The sequence below is a fragment of the Anarrhichthys ocellatus genome, unplaced genomic scaffold, assembly GCF_004355925.1.
Source record: "Anarrhichthys ocellatus isolate YVR2014 unplaced genomic scaffold, GSC_Weel_1.0 scaffold17, whole genome shotgun sequence".
Classification (NCBI taxonomy): Eukaryota; Metazoa; Chordata; class Actinopteri; order Perciformes; family Anarhichadidae; genus Anarrhichthys; species Anarrhichthys ocellatus.
The window spans coordinates 7,589,504-7,606,528 of record NW_022280047.1 but is presented as its reverse complement, the minus strand read 5'-3'; the positions used below and the strand labels follow the sequence as shown (position 1 = coordinate 7,606,528).

The following is a 17,025-nucleotide window of genomic DNA, read 5'->3' as shown; positions in this document are numbered from 1 at the left end:
CCCCCCCCCCCCCCCCCCCCCATCCCAACGACCAGAGTAGATACTTTGTCTGTTCCCTGCTTTTTGTCAATCTCAGGACTGAAATTTCTTTATTTTAATGTAGATAGTTGGTTTTCATTTGACCTCTCCTCTCTTGTGTATTATTCTTTGACATAAGTAAATAAAGCAGATGACTTCTATGCCTGTCTTGTTGCTATACTCATCGGTGGCCTTCTTCTTCTTCTTCTTCTCCCTCCCTTCTTGTAAACATATTCTTAAACATGTTTTTAGACTCTGGGCGAGACCTTACTGTATCAAAGGTAAGCATATTAGTCTAAGGATTCACTTTGCACATCACCGCCATATGTCGGCCCCTGCAATCCTGTTGTTCACTTGACCTTTTACCTCACCTTTGCAGCAGTATCTTGTGGCATCCCTAAGGCCTCAAAGTATCTTTGGAAAACAACCCACAGTGAACGGGGAAGGTACCCTTCTGAACTGTAGCAATGATTTCCTGGATGAGGATTTAGAGAGACTACTTGTAAGCAGAAGCAAAGGCAAGCTAAGTCTCTTCACATGCAATTCACGCAAAGTGGCCACGACAAGATGTCTCCAAGGCTTGGACATTGAAGTCATACAATAAGGGATTATCAGCTGTCTCACGTACCTGAACCAACTTTCTTACAAAACAAAGCACAGCCGCTGATGTTTTTCTTTTACTGTGGCTCCCACCTTCCCAAGCCTCCTCCAAAAACCCACCAAAATGATGAACAAACTACATAGTGCTTTAGTTCTGCATTATATTTTAATTTCATCATTAATAGTCTATATTCGAATGTCAAGCTATTAAAAAAAATGTCTTTTTTAAACTTTTTTTCCTTCTCTTTCTTAGGATTTTGCTTGTACAAGATGGTCTCACAAGTCTACTTCCTGAGGATGAGGTAAGACAACATACAACCGATCTAAATGTTTAACACAGGTACCTCCAAGAACTCCGTATTGACGCTTTTTCCTCATTTCTCTCCTCACTCCCAACCTCTCCACCCACCTAAAACATCAGATAAGCCATAGACTGATGAGCCAGCCGCCTCCACCAGAGCGTGTGGTGCTGGGAGACTGCACACTGATTTCATACACGCTCGCTCAGACAGAAAAAGAGCTCTGTGGAGCAGAAATGCTTCTCTTATTAGCAAAACTCATTCACCTGCACGCCACATTGAGTCCCTGGCAATTTCACAATAAATCACGAGAGATGCCTATGGAGGCCGGGCAGCAGGCTGACGCTCTGCTGCGGCCGTGCCCTCGCCTGTCAGTTTAGACACTCTGAATCATTTCGGGTTCAGCAGCCCCGTTTCATCTTAGATGAACTGAAAGGTCATCTCACACGCCACCTAACCAATATGTCTCTGGCTCCTCATCTCCCAGTGCTCCCAGTGATTGCTCGTTCCATTTAGAAATACCACACCATGGTGAAATATTTGTATCGCTGGGGATTAAGGAGGGAATTACATCAAGGAAGGAAATTAGAACTGACTTAAATCTGTGAGAAACCTGCTTTTAGATCTCCTGACTTTCTGTGTTAGTCTAAAATTACCCAGTGATGATCCATCCACCTCTTTTGCAATGTTAGTTCATGAAATGTTTAATGAGAGTGTGACCAATGTGTAGAGAGGTTTCCCTCTCTCCGTCAGGCTGCTAGACCTCAGGCAGACAAGGAATGTTATACTTGAAGATATCAGACAGTTTGGAGTCTTGTTTAGCGAATAGACAATGAGTTGGCCGAAGTCCAGCCCGGTATCCACTTGAGACTCGTCAACCTAAACACCTTAAAGCTTAACTGGCTGGACAATAGCTGAACAATTTGTACTGCCAATATCTAAGTTAGTTTACTTAAGACCTCTGGCTGAGACTGTCAACTTTCCCTTATGTGCGGTTGCTAAATGATGGCCGTTACAACTTGATCCTGCTTGGCTCTCACTTTGGTTTGTTGAGACGCATTTGAGCACGCACATGCTGCAAGCAAAGTAAGCCATTTTGTTAACAGCTCACACTTCTTGTGCAAGTGTGCGGTTCCAGAGTTGCTGACAGTGACACTTGCAGGACCGAGTCCTGCCCTACTTAACAGGCTGCGGGGAGGAGGGCAGGCCAAGTTGTCAGCAGCGTAGGTGCTCACTGCTTAGATAAACCTGGAGGATTAGTGGCCCAGTTAAAGTTGGGGCAAAGAGGATTAGCCTCTTCTCTGAGGTGGTGAGAGATTCCCCGTGTCCTTCAGCGCTACCGGCCTCAGAGAGGGGAGAGAGGAGGAGGAGGAGGAGGTGAGGCCCTAGTTATCATGAGTGAGAATCACCACTGTAGCATTTTAAAGATGAAAAGCAAAGGTGAGGTGTAATTATAAAAGGTGGAAAGCAGTGAAGCGCTTCATAAATTGTTGCCAGCTTGTGGTTTCATTAGGAAGGCAAAACCCCATAATTACTGTCCGGGTGTTACAGTGAGGTCAACGAGGCCTGAGATAGATCCACATGAAAGAATATTTCATAAGCAGACTGCATCCTACAAACTATAACCTATTAAAGGTTACAGTGCTAATAACAGTTAGCACTGACAAATCAATATTTACAGCTATAATTGAAAATAAATATATATATTTTTATATATTAATATATTCGTGCCCTACAGTCTCTGCAGGAGTCGACACAGCTAAGACTGTTAGAGCTGTCTGCCTAACCTGGGAGCTCCACGTACCACACAGCAGAGGAATTTAGAGCTCTGCAGCCATCAGCAGGTCAGAGAAGGAACTGCAAACGATAATTAACAGAGCTCAAAAATCCTTGTAATGAGTTTTGAGAATAAGGTTTAATGTATAGTATAATGAATGTGCATTTTTTTTAACCAAAAGAGAAAACACTGAAAATCGAGAACACATTTTTACACATGTCACATGTAATGTAGATGGTTGGCCACAAAAAGATGTCCCTACTCTTAGTAAGGTATGAAATTTAGTTTATTTCATGGAATTAATTATATGGAAATGTTGTGATATTAGTGAGATGAACATAAATGTAGATATTTAAAGATTTGTCCTACTAAACTATATCTCTCAAAAATCTTACATTTTCCATATTAAACTAATCTTTCTTGTTTATGTTTTCAGCACTTTCCCAAAGGATTTCTTTATCATTTAACCTTTCCTCACAAATTCATTCGGGACATTTGGTCAAATTAAAGCATTTATAGCTGATGCTGATTAGTAGCTAATATCCTAGGATAAAATAAATCAATCTTTCAAATACTGATTAGAAAATATCTTCAGAAAAAACAATCTCATAATTCTAGGCAGGAATCATAAAACAGACTACTGTATGGTTCAGAAAATGTATTTGGTGTTTATTGTTCTTCGCAGTAATGTACAAATATAAAAACGCATCGTGTCTCTTCATTAAAGTAATGTACACACAGAAAACAATGACCCGTGCCCCTCAACGGCAATGAATTAGTGAAAATGAATTGTATGCTGTATTCGCTCTTAATCATGTCATGTATTACAAGAACACAAATACATGTATACATACAGTAGTTGCGCATAAACAAGATGCTCTATAGGGCAAGGAGCCAATTGCAATAAAAAACACTGCAGCACATATAGGGGGAAGTACATAATGGCAAGGCCTGAGAGTTGATTATGCAAATACCCCAGCTGCAAAGGAACAATAACTCTAAAAATTCAAAGACAAACCATAACACAGGAGGCTATTGTCTCGCATTTGCATATTTGCTTGACAACTATAACCTGCTCATCATGGCCATCTTGTTCAGAACAATGTCATTGTGTTCATACAATAATGCACACATCAGAAATTGGCATACTGCATTGTTTCCAATCAAATGAAAGCTGCGCTGCCTGAGCTAGTGCGACAACTAGCTGAGACTTTGAAACTATTTGATTAATACGGTTTAGAAAATTGAGCAAAATAAACTTTATAAAATACATATATCCTGTTTCGATACACTGAAACCCCATAAACTGAATAATAAACAATTAAAATTACAATAGAATCTCATATAGGGACCTCTAAAATGTAAAGCAAGCAAATAAAAGCAAACATTCTTTTCTATAAGCCTACCAATATTTATTGCAATGACTTCTTGAAGCAGTGCCTCCGATTGTGATTATGTCTGTAGATGGCATTTCTATCGCAGCGTTTGTTTAGACTGCTCGTGCAATAATACAGTAAGTATGCTTCTGCTAGCTATGAAAAAAACCCCATGATTCTGTTTTCCATAAGATTACAATGAGACTGGAAATGCTGACATATTTTGACTTTCTTGAATCCCTGAGTGATCAGCCACTGATGTCTGCAATGCAGATGTACAGTACATGTTTATTATAAGTTCTCTATTCTTCTGTGACAAGTTTAAAACACATTACAGCTAACGGTGTCCATACTTTTTTTAAAATCTCATTTTGATGTTTTTAACTTTATTTGGTGTTTTTCAGGTCACTGATTCTTTAAGACATTGTCCATCCAGTGTTTCCGTGTGCTCAGTCCTCTGTCCTATTACACTGACTTACTGTAATATTTACTATACTTTTTCTGAACAAAATGCAAATAAAATCTGTGCAAATTAGTAGTTATTGGCCAAATCCTCCCCTGCAAAGTGATCTCACTGGTGCTGATGGCTCTCAGCTGTCTCTTTATAACAAGGACTGCACTAGGCTTCTGCAGGCGTCAGTGCCTGGGCGTCAGCGGCTCCATCTCTATCGCCAGATCACAAGGACGCGGACCCTTACTCAACTCCACCGCCCGCAGAACCACTGTGGACCAGCGGTCTGGAGGGGAATAGAAAGAAGGATTTTCTTTGATCTTTATGAATAAGTTAGTGTGTGTTCCACATGAATATATACTTATTTGTTGATGCATTTATTCATGAGAGCACAGTGAGAATCTCACCTCTCCGCAAGGTTCTGACACTCTGCTGCAACCCGTTGGCTTGGCAGGTCTCATTCTTGCCTGGATCCTCGTTGATTATTGCCAGGTTCTGATTCCAGTGGCACCAGTTCACCTCATCCACCCTGATATAACAAGACACCATTGGGATTGACACTTTTCTTTGAAGTGGCATTGGCGCTGCTGAGTGACTGTGATTGTGAGTCATGCATAATACCTGAAGCACCAGCGTCGGTCAGGTGTGCCATCCCAGTTCTTCCCCACAGTCACCATCTCCCCGGCTCGAAAAGACCTGCGAAGGCAGACTGGGAAAGAGCGCTCGATGTCCAAGATGGTCGTTGCCCACTGTGAATAAACATTACGTTTAATTAGAGTAGCCTATTTAAGCCACTCGAATGACACAAACATATTTGTATCTACTTGTGTTTTTTTTGTAGTTGGCTATACATAGCATGCTAACATGCTACACTGAGATGGTATCATGGAAATATTAGATCTGCATGTTAGCTCTGTCCTTATGAGCAAGTTAGCATGCGGCTGTTACAGTACAGCCTCACAGAGCCGCTAGTTTGGCAGCAGGAAAGTGACATTTTTCATAAGTAAGCACCACAAACTGAATTTGTTCCACCTCTTAAGTGTTTCAGTGGACCACATATCTCAGAGGTAAATATCACAAAACCTGCCAAAAACAAACCAAAACTATCTGGATGGCGAGATACCAGAGGAGGTAATGAGACAGTATGTGTTTCCATAATTTGGGGGAACTGACCCTTTAAAACACTGCTCACCTGAAGCTTCCAGATCTTCTTGCTCTCTTTCGACACCTGTCCCACCGTCTCCCCCATCAACGCGATCAACATGTTTAGCAGCAGGACAAAAGTGAGGATGATGTAGGTAACCAACAGGATGAGGAAAACTGCAGGATACTGTGCACCGTGAATCATGTCCAGTTCTCCCATCCCAATGGTCAGCTTAAAGAGGTCCAGTAGGAAAGCACCGAAGGTATCTGGGTCCCTGCAGTTGGGGTAGGTGGGACAGCCCCCCTCACACTCTGTGCCCGGTGGAGGACACATTGTCAGCAGGGACACCAGGGCTATGGGGTAGGAAAAGGAGGTTGGGTTATGTTTCAGTGAGCACTTAAAGAAACAGTTCAATATTTTGGGAAATGTTTGCTTTCTTGCCTAAAGTTAAATTAGGAGATCAATGCCACTCTCATGTCTGAAGCTGTTGGCTGTAGCTTCATATATGTTAATAGAGATGGAGTGTTATTGATATAAATCTCAATATATCCCTATTAGTAATGCTGACATACACCTGTAAAGTTAGGTGACCATAAGCCTACCTGACCAGTGCTTGAAGTGGAAAAGAACAAGTGTCAGTACTCTCCTTATTCACATGTTGGGGTGTGCATCAGCAAATCTTTCTATTTATTTATCGTTTCTTTAAGCATGTTAGTCAGTAGTGATTTAATTGTTATACTTGGGCATGCATCTTCTATTGTAGACCTATAATACTCTAATAACATTCCACCTAAAACATTAACAGGTTAAGATGGTGCGTTTGTATATTCACCCATAGTGTTGAAACTCTCCTGTGTTATGTGTAGCCTGTAGTATCACTCTATAACATTTTATACAATGCCTGCAGCCTGACAGGGTGTGAGATAATCATTCAGGTTTTAGGAGCAGTGTCCCAGTCAGGATGCTCATATATTATCATTATATTAGATTCTGAATTTCTACAGTGAATAAAAGATACTAGGAGCTATTGGGATGGGAAAATATGAAGGTTTTTTAAAAAGGTTTTTCTTAAAACTATACAATTGTATATAATCTTGGACCACAATTATTACTATAGATAGTGGCCCAAAGGTTTAAGAAAAAAATAACTTTATAATAATTAATTTTTTTATTATTTACATATATCACAGCATTTGTCTGAACATTTTATTCTTCTGGCAATGTTTGCCCTGTAAAATGCGTTCAGATGCTCTCAACATTGTTTTTTGTGTTCTTACAGCTTACGAGGCACGGCGCAAATACGGTATGCCAAAGAGTAATCTGTATTAGTGCCGGTACTGTGTATCGGTGAGTTCTGGCCCACTTCGAGCACTGTACCTGATGCATATCCAATCATGAAGAGCACGTACACCAGAAGAAATCTGAAAAGGTCTTTAAAAAGAATCTGTGAACCAAAAAAAAAAAAAGAAAGAGTGGTAAGACACATGGGTGGTGATATTTAAGAACAATTAATTTCCATTAGTTAATTTCCTCCATTATCTAACCTTCTGTATCATGATACTGTAGGTGCCAGTGAGCTTCAGGCCTCTGGTGAAGTAAAGAGTGTTCATCCAGCCCAGGACAAGTGCAAACACCATCACAGACACATAGGCCTTGATGCCAGACAGGTAGAGAGCAGCTGTGACTACAATCAGTACAGAGTAGATGAAGCTAGAGAGGACAGAGAGGAAGTTTGTCAAGGAACCGGTTCCAATGCTAAAGTCTGTGATTCTGAAGTAATACATGAAGGCAGGAAGACGTAATTGCTGGCACTTTTTACAGAATGTGGAAATCACAGCCAGGCTGCTAATTACTTAAATCACCACGGTTCAGAGAGGTGCTCGACATTCTCTGCTCTGTATTTAGAAGTAAAGATGTAAACTATAGAACATGCCAGGGAGGACGTTCAGAAATTAATTAGATGACTCAATTTAGAGGATGCAAAATGTGCCTCGAGTGAAAGTCGGCAGAGGTGAGGAAGAGGGGGAGCAAGGACGGCGGATGTAAACTTACTAAAGCAGTTGAAAGGATCCATCCATAAATAAAGACTTCACCCCGGGGCACTTCTTCATGAAGAGGTCCTTAATCTGCAAAGAACAGGAGAGACATTTCCATAATGACAACAACACTTTCCTTACAGTTTTGACTTTGATGCAAGAGACTTGGAGATAGCAGTGAGCAACCAATGATGGAAGCATAAAAAGGAGTCGTGTATTGACTCACATTGGTGAGGAAGAAGAAGATTCCTGATGCTAAGGTGACAATCTCTCCTGCCATGCGAAGGTAGTCAGAGGACGTTGTGTAAGGGTACGGAGGCTGGAAGGAAGGAGGACGAGACTAATCAATCAACTCAATCTGAAAGTTTAAGCAATAAAACGTATACACACAAAATACATCATATCAGTTGATAAGACAGTGAGTTAAAGGATTAGTTCAACATTTTGGGGACTACAGCTATTCACCGTGTTGCCGAGAGTTGGAAGAGAAAATTGTTATCTTTCTAACATCCGGTATCCAATATACGGGGGCCCAGAGACCCCTTGATTGACACTTGAGACCCCCTAAAAGCTTCAACAGCAAGATTTTGGGAGGTCTCTAGAAGAATTTGTCAATTGCAATTGTCACTAATATCTTTTAAAAGCTTACTTTGTCCAGCAGCATTCATTAATCATACTGCAAAGCATTTCACAAATATGAATACAAAAAAATGATTGTGTTGGTGTTTCCTCATATATTGCCATCGGACAACCGGTTGTTTCTGGTCTGCTCTGGAATGATACATGAACATTTCTATGTACAGACAGTATTAAGCTATATGACGTACAGCGCATGTGGTCTACATATACTGTACACATATATAATAAGCTATTGTAATAGATATGTTAATTTGGTGTCCTGACAATTCAATGCTGTATGGGAACATCTGACAATTTCAATCATGAAGCATTGATCTGTTCATATGAGATCTAGCCACGCTGTGACAACATTTTCAGTAGTTTCACACCCACCGTTCCCTGCGTTGGGTGGTAATGAGCCACTAGGGTGAAGATGATCATGGTGATGAGGTAGGAAACCACGCTGATATAAAAGGTGACTGCAGCAAACTTCTGCCATTTGGCCCTCAACAGCTCATTGATGGGCTCCACTGCCAGCATCTCATGTCGGTTCTGACAACAGGACCAGAAACATGACATTGATATGATGTTATAATAACACACAATTCTTTCATCACACTCAAGCTTTTGATGTACCCGTACATGTTTTATGCTACGCCTGGTGTCTTGTTGCTCTTAATACTCTGATGTTGAGAGAAACAATATTTTACTTCAGCTGTGTATTTTTATAGTTGGAATAAAAGCATAAACTTGAGCTTAATATTGTTATTCACCTCATTGCGGCTGGTGTAGACCAGGATTTCCAGCACAGACGGTTCCTCTCCACATGTATCCAGTGAAGACAGATCGTAGAGGGAGGAGTACACTGGCCCATAAGCCCAGTCCTTAAACTTGCGTGACAGTTGACGAACTTCCTCATCTTTGATCTCACGTCGGATAATGTGCTGAAAAACCTGTAGGAATACGGAGAAACTGACCTTCTGACCTTTGACTTCAAAACTGTAGAATTGTCATAGTGAAAACGTATTTTATAATGCTGATCCTGCTTGACACACTGATGTATCATTATCCCTACCCCGATCTTGCCCAGTTTGGCAGCCATCATGAGGGGGGACATGCCATCGCTGTTGAACACCGTCTCCAGGTTGCAGTCTGGGTAGAGCTTGGCACTCTTGATTAGCAACACGTCGTACATCTTTGTGAGGAAACGCGTGTTGTCCTTGGTGTTGTCCGCAATATGCACCAGAGCATGCAACACCGTGTTGCCACGTGAATCCTGGCGCCGCAGGTCGGCCTTCTTGTGTGGATTCTCAGTCAGGTAGTGCACTATGTCAGGCTGGTTGGTGCATGCAGCCAGTGAGAGAGGCAGCTCACCTAGGCAAAGAGAAAGAGAGAGAATAACTTCATACTGAATTCCCAGGAGATTAAATGAACTGTGTTTCAGATAACAAATAAGCAAATCAACAGGATGGTTAATTAAGAAGTGTAGCTGGCGTCTGTATGTCTTTTGCAAAGCATACTAAGCACGGATCAAAGATCTGACTTAAATCCCCGCTATGAAAACAGTACAATTAGCAGTTGTTTGAGGGAGGGGCGCAATGGGGCCAGAGTGCCAAAAGCAGCTGCTGAAAATGAGCTGTTGCCATGGGTGACAGATTACTTTGTCACCTCACATAGAGACGCTCCTCTTCATGGATTTGCACGGGTGCATGCAGAGTGTTAGCGTGAGTCTAAATCCCATTAGCCCTCAGCCCTGCCAGGTTCCTGTTCACCTCACTGCAAAGCTCCGCAGCAAATTACTCACACTGTGTCCGGACACGCTGGGATTTTGGAATGACAACCGTGCTAAGTGCAAAATAGAAATCATCTCCTCTGTGATGAGTGAGAAATATAATGCATGAATGTAATCAAATAAACAATTTTTAAAATTGGTTTTAGGGAAAAAATAAAACATAATTCAAAACAAGATATCGTTCTTTCAGGGTTTTAGGAGAGTAAGTATTATAGCTGCGATAATTATCTTCTGAAGGCTAAAAAGGACACAATGCAGGGTACCGCATCCGGTGATATGGAAGGTTGTGCCTGAACAGACACCGCAGAGGGCAGTGTTGAGTTTAGTTTACAGGCTGTGATTTATTTTTCCTCTCTCACAGGTCAGTGAAGTCCTGCCCAGGGGAGGGTCGGCAGAGGATGTGGACTTTTCTTCACTGTAGAACACTGACACCTTTCACTGAACAACCCCTTGAACATTTGCCATAATGCTCGTCTTTTCACGTGTTTTTGGAGCACGACCAATGACGGTTCTCTCGTACGATACTTCAGAAAACAAACTGTGTTTGTTCAGCCAAAACCTGCCATGTTAAGAAAGGGTGGGGTCTTATGTCACGTCATTTCTCCATGTTACCAGAGGTTTCCTTGCAAGGACCATGTACCAGCTATTTTATCTTGGCAGTGATGTCAACTCTGTGCCGTAAAAGACAGACTAACCACTTGTGAGTAAAGCAGTGGAAACTAAAAGAGTGACCAGCGAAGTCATTTAAACCACATCATAACCATCATATGAAGCAGAAAACACAGTAACGGCTCTCCAGACATCTTTCTGTGACCATCTGCCCACAGTGTTTTATCACTTAGGATAGATTAAATGTTTGCTGAAAACAGAAATTCAGAAGCACAATGAACTCTTTTGTTTCCACACTAGATTTCTGTGCTGACAAAGGTCCCTACCAAAGTAGAAGTAGCCCCCCTCGTCCCTGGGCTGGAAGAAGCGTCCCCTCGCCTGGGCGTGAACATCCGCTCCGTGCTCCACCATAAGCTCCACATACTGCTTACAGCGTCGCTCTATAGCAATGTGGAGCGCCGTCTGGCCTGACAACGCAAAAAAACACAATAATAGTAAAACATTTGAACTATTATTGGTATTCAAAAAAGGGCTGTTTGGTGTGCTGTGTTCAATCTAATAAATATCAGCTGAAAGAATGATGTTCTCCAAGAGGTTATTACTATTCGGTAATTGTTAGCAAAAGAAAGGTCTATAAAAATGGACTAAAAGCAACGAGGGTTTAGGGCCATATTTATGTGCAGGCTGTATTTATGGGGGTCAAAATGCATTTAACAAAAGCCTGTATGTTGTCACATAAAAAAGTGTTTCCTGTATGAGGCAAAAGAACAGATTTTTTTTTTGTCAAACTGACTTCCATACTAGTGAAAAGTACAGAGATAAAGACAAAATTAAAATCATGGAGAAACCCCGTGAAGAGCAACGCCAGATTTTGAGTTGAAACCTATTTTTTGCAAAGGGCGAAAGGCTTCCTTCACTGTTTCGTCAAAACAATGTAAGAGATGAAGGCCAAACAAATGAAGCCTGGGTCATTTGGAAGGGACTGTATTTCAGTTGGGCAGCTGTAGATAGTCGCTGTAAACATACATAACGTAAATACTGTCCTTCCCCCTTAATGGGGCCTCAACACCAGCCAGGCAAGCTACAGTAACTCAACAACTTCTTAAAATTACAAATCACTTTTATGTATTATTGTGTTGTGTCCATACCTCTGTAGTAGACATCCCTGAAGGGCGTATTTAAGAACTCTCTGAGGTTCCCGGTCTTCTCCGCTATGTCCACCAGCAGTGGGATGGTGGCGTTCTGCCCACCGTAAAGGTTCAGCAGGGCTTTAGGCAGACATGTCTTACCCGTGGACAGCTCTGGTGGAATAATGAAATTAACACTGAAAATTTGTATTGAAGTGCACCTTCATCAACACTACCAAACTTGTTCCAAATATGTTTGAGTTACTGGATGTTATTTAACACCATCAACTACATAGATATTGTTGGAATGTATTTTTCATAGAATTGAATTGTTCATGTTTAGGTTTGTTTGGTCAAATTTGCGTTTGCACTACGAATGGCAGAAGCTGAGCATTTCAACCATTTATCCAGTAGTTTATGATTTAAATTGTTCATCCCTAACATTTAGCTACTGATTTTATCCATTTATTCATTATGTTAAGCTATTTTTACATTTACGTTTAGGTAGATATCTCAACAGTTCATCCATTTCATTTCGCTAACAATTTTAACGATTTATGAAATGCTTTGAGCTATACATTTTAACGATTTATTAAATCCTTTGAGCTATCCATTTCACCATTCAGGTATTACTTTTAGGTACAGTAGCTGTTAAGATGTCTCAACTTACTTGCTTAAGTTAACTAATTTCTCTTAATAGCATCACGTGGTGTTAAGGTGTTTCAGCTGACTCAATATGAGGATATGCATTTTTTTAAATCAAATCGTAATACCTTATTTTAAATTATAATTATTTGTACTCTAATATCTTTCCATATACCAACTGCAGAAGCACCCCCTTGAATAGAAGGACCCCTGGTTAGGAATCTACGTACTGTCATTTAAAATGTGACCTCCTGGTGTGTTGCCCTAACTGTACTGGGAACCAGTAGGTTACATAACGACAGAAGCTAGACAGAGTTTTGGGAATTAAAATACGGGTCAAGAAAGCGCTTCACTATTTTTAAAACACTGTAAAGCCCTGTTTAACTATCTGAAGGAGATGACAGTTTGCTGTGATTTCTCTCTGCTCCTTGTTATAAGCCTGAAACAACTTCTTAGACACACTCAGGAAGCTTTCCTTGGGCCTGCCTCTAGCAGCACAGAGACTCAACTCCAACCTTTTCCCTCTCACATCCTTTAAGCCAAAATAGATGAGTGAAGAGAGGAAGGAGCAGGGGAATACAAAGGGGCAAAGGTAAAACAATCACTAGATTAAACTGAGTTTCTGCTTCAGAGCAAAGGAAGAGCCAATTATTATTATGTGTCATCTGTATCACAAAATGCCCCCCCGTGTCCAAACACAAACCCATTTTCTTCCTTTGCAGTCTAGTGTAGTTGTAGTTAAGTTCCAGTGGTTGGCTTAGACTGGCAAGAAAAGCCGTACAGATATCTGATGCAAGTAACAACAGTCTCACCTCTGAACTCCTCATCAGTTAACCTCTTTTCGTGACTTTGCAGGTACTCCAACAGGCCCTCGAGGGCCCCAGGGTCTGCATGTGACACGCCGTCGAAGAGGAGAGAGCGGTTGAATATTTTCATTACTTTCGGTGGGTCTGAGCTTTGACCATCATCACAGGATGTCTCAGTTTTACTAAGGAGACACAGAAACATGACATCACACATTCACTGTAAGATTCCCTTTGAATATGAATTATTTTTACATTTCATTCACATAGAATTAAGAATTGAATGGGTGTTTGATGCACAAACCATCTTTTAAGCAATCATCCACACCCTCGAGTGCTTCAGTAAATAGACCTCTGTGTTTATTGGACAGGTTGGGCAGCCGAAATATTACCTCAACGGCTGCAGAGCGACCAACAACATGCTCTCTGTTAGCCCAGTGAATGGGCTGAATGAGGGACTTCTTGGTCCAGTGTGTGTGTGTACGTACTTCCTCATGTGGCACACCTCTGTCTACAGAGTGGCATTTGTAGGTTTTCATTTTTATGACAACATTTTTCCAAACCAGCAGTCCAAGTTCACTGTGGTTAAACCAGAAACCCCTAAACTAAACTAAAGGTCTGGAGGAACACATGATTGTTAAATCCTAACACACGTGAATTGTAGTTTAGAGAGAGCGAGGCCCTTCTCACCCTCTGGGGAGCTTCTTCCTGCGTCGCTTCTGGTTGCTGGTGTTCCTGCAGGTACCATAGTCAAAGAGCGAGTCCATGGGTGCTTTCTTGGGACCTGGAACCACATTTGACTCATATATGGTGGATTCCAATAGGTCCATAGGGGTTGAAATGCCCTTCTTGAAAGCACCCTGGAACTTCATCCGCAGGTTCTGTCTGCTCTCCGCCGGCTGGCCGGGCTGAACCACCTCCGGGGCTGAATCGTGACTCGTGTCTTGAGTTGACGGGGAGCCATCCTCGGTCTCAAACAGGTGAGAGAGCTCAGACAGGGCTGCATCGCTCTCAGGTTGAGCGGCCCCGCCCTCACCTGAGTCCACAGAGGCTCTGGCAGGAACAGAAACAAGGGTGTCGGCCTTGGACAAAGCAAGGTGGCACCTTCTGAGGAGAGCAGAACGGCCCTGGAAGTATCATAGAGGTGTAACAATTATGTTAAATGCATTTCCTTCCTCATAAAACATCTGCAAGGACAATTTTGACATTCATGTTTCCTAGCTAACAGTCTTCTTCCCTGCCTTTGTCGGCACATTGCGGCATATCTTGGCGTGTTGCAGCCACATGTTTATCAGTGGTATAGTGGAACACCAATGGTAGGATTGTGTATCGTGTCACGCAAGTGCACAAAACAGGGACCCTGATAGAAGAACAATAAAAATTAATAAATAACAGGGAGCCTTTAATCGCTTCAAATTCAATCAGACTATGATCGTGTGAAATAGGAACATTTCACTTCCTATATATTTTATAATGCAGAAACTGTCAGCTTAAAACATTTGGCTACGGGAACTTCTGTCATTTCCAGCAATTAGGCGTATGTTTAGGCTCGGGTACTTCTCATTTATATAACTTGTATCTTGTCTTTTGCGTACTGAAGTGTTTAGGAACCTCAGGTAAGTCTGAAAGACTAAGCTACTGTATTTACTCAGTTAATGTATCTATATTGCTGTTATCTCTATGAGATTTTCAAAACTAAGGCCCACCTCAACTGCAGGAAAAAGCAACAGTTATTTGTTTTGTTTTTACGCCAGCCCTACGATAAGTGCGAAGTGGACAACTAACTGTATTTAGACTATTACCAAAGGAACCCTGTAAATTCACACTTTTGAAGCTTGAAGCTAATTTGGTATTTAACCCCTCTGTACCTCATTCATCCCTTTTATCACAATGGTGTGCCAAATTCCTCTTCAGGGGCAACTGGAAATGATGCTGAAGCATGTGGGCGTCCTGTAGAAACAAAAAAAGAGTCACACAAAAGAATCTGTAGGTCCGAAGTGTCATAAAAAGAGCTGTTGGAATATATGAGAAGAAGGCGAAAAGGACTGGTGCCAACATCAATAACTTGGCTGTGAGTCCGGCCCGTCATCGGTCATAAGGATATATTTTCTCTTGTAGGCAGAATCACACCACAATACTCATTACAACTCAGCACACGCAAACACACACTTTACTACATTGTGCTATCACAACGGAATTTAGAAAAACATGAACATCCTCACTTGTTCCCCCTGAGGCTTCCTTTCAAATCATACACTTTCCTGAGATTGTTCATGACTTTGACAACCTATATAAGCCAGACTGTGCTGCAAAGGAGCAACACAAACAGGGGAGCTGGGGTCCCACTAAGGGGGAGCCATGACTCGCGTCCCTGTCTGACACACAGGGATTACCATACCTTTACACCTCAACAGGCTTTTGATTGTAAAAAGACAGAGGAACAAAGAGAGGCTGTCCTTGACAGACTATTATAACAGACTAAGAGAAAAGGATTTAGTCGTTAGGTGGAGGTGTCTGATGGCAAAGGACCCGCTGAGTATTAAAACTGAAATTAAATAATACAAAGTAGACCCAAAGCTCACTTTACCCACTGGAAATCCACTTGAGAAAGTTTCTAAATGTGGGTGACTCTATATATAATGTAGCCTCAGAGATGTGGGACTTCCTGCTCACTGTCACTGATGTGATATTATCCAGAGCAGAATGTCCACATTATGGCAGCTTATGTGTCAAATCACACAAAACAGAGTTAAAATGTTAAATTATATCAAAACACATGAGGAATCATTAAGAGTCGATTGTCTCTCAAACAAGGTCTTGATAATTAAAATACGGAGTTCAGTTAAATATGTTTTCTTTAACACATACTAATATATGAGATTCCATTCAGAGGCTGATGAATAACGATCAGAGGTGTGACTTACCTTTATCTAATCTGTTGGTCTTAGTTTGAGTTTCTTGAAAAATAAACTAGTCCGCAGCTCTTTTCCCGCTTGACACGTATTTTCTCTCTGTGGTTTTTGAGCGCTCCTCTGTTGCCTCCTTAGGTTTACACAAAATGCTTTGACTAAATCACAGTGGGCCTTTCTCAAATATGCGTACTTCTCTGTACTTGTGAACTCGTGGACTTTTTAAACGTCATCAGTCTCAGCCCAAGTACTGTTCCAATTCAAAGTTCACATCAAGCCAAGCACGGTCCAAATGCCCGGATGTGGCTCGCTCCGCCCATTTTACCGGGTATGCATCGGAGGTGACTTGTCTGTACTTGGGACAGCCAAATATCCCAGAATGCATTTTGCCCCAGCAACAGGAAACAATGGCGGAGGAGAAATCACACCTGGAAGTTGAAACTTTCGAAATACTACTGTTGTTAAGTCACAGAAAGTAATTTTAGGATGTTTTGAGGCGAGAAGTTAGTTGTTTAAGCATCAAATCTGTGGTCGGTTTGTCAAGATTCAGCCGATTTATAAATCTGCTCCGACAATTTCGGAGATGTGAGGTGTTGCTAGCGGGACCGGCAGTAAACCAGCACCGGGGACTCAGCGCTCATGTTACCCGCCTAGAACTGCCTGATCTCGGCAGTAAACCCCGCCAGCACCGGGGGTTCAGCGCTCACGGTGCCCGCCTAGAACAGCCTGATCTCGGCGAGTCTTTTTGAAACTTGCCGCTGGTATTGACGTCTCTGTAGCGTTTTCCTCGTCGGCAAAGAGTACAGCAATCCAGATCTGAT

General features: G+C 41.7%; 1 protein-coding gene across 1 annotated transcript; it reads right to left on the bottom strand.

Annotated features, from left to right (window-relative positions):
• Positions 1–3,345: 3,345 nt before the first annotated feature.
• trpv4 (transient receptor potential cation channel, subfamily V, member 4) lies at positions 3,346–16,526 on the bottom strand. Its single transcript, XM_031856434.1, has 17 exons — positions 16,220–16,526; positions 15,164–15,245; positions 13,986–14,422; positions 13,305–13,480; positions 11,869–12,021; positions 11,047–11,187; positions 9,395–9,693; positions 9,093–9,272; positions 8,713–8,871; positions 7,928–8,020; positions 7,718–7,791; positions 7,210–7,375; positions 7,043–7,109; positions 5,714–6,018; positions 5,143–5,270; positions 4,929–5,050; positions 3,346–4,807 (listed from the first exon to the last, which is right to left on the bottom strand). The coding sequence occupies exons 2-17, from the start codon at positions 15,170–15,172 to the stop codon at positions 4,707–4,709; spliced, it is 2,610 nt and encodes an 869-aa protein (XP_031712294.1). The 5' UTR covers positions 15,173–15,245; positions 16,220–16,526; the 3' UTR covers positions 3,346–4,706.
• Between the last annotated feature and the right edge of the window lie 499 nt (positions 16,527–17,025).

Coding starts and splice junctions, on each gene's coding strand:
- trpv4 (XM_031856434.1), bottom strand. Junction 13,481..13,985: donor AGGAAGAAGCTCCCCAGAGG/GTGAGAAGGGCC, acceptor GTGTCTCCTTAG/TAAAACTGAGACATCCTGTG. Junction 5,271..5,713: donor AGAAGATCTGGAAGCTTCAG/GTGAGCAGTGTT, acceptor GTTTATTCACAG/TGGGCAACGACCATCTTGGA.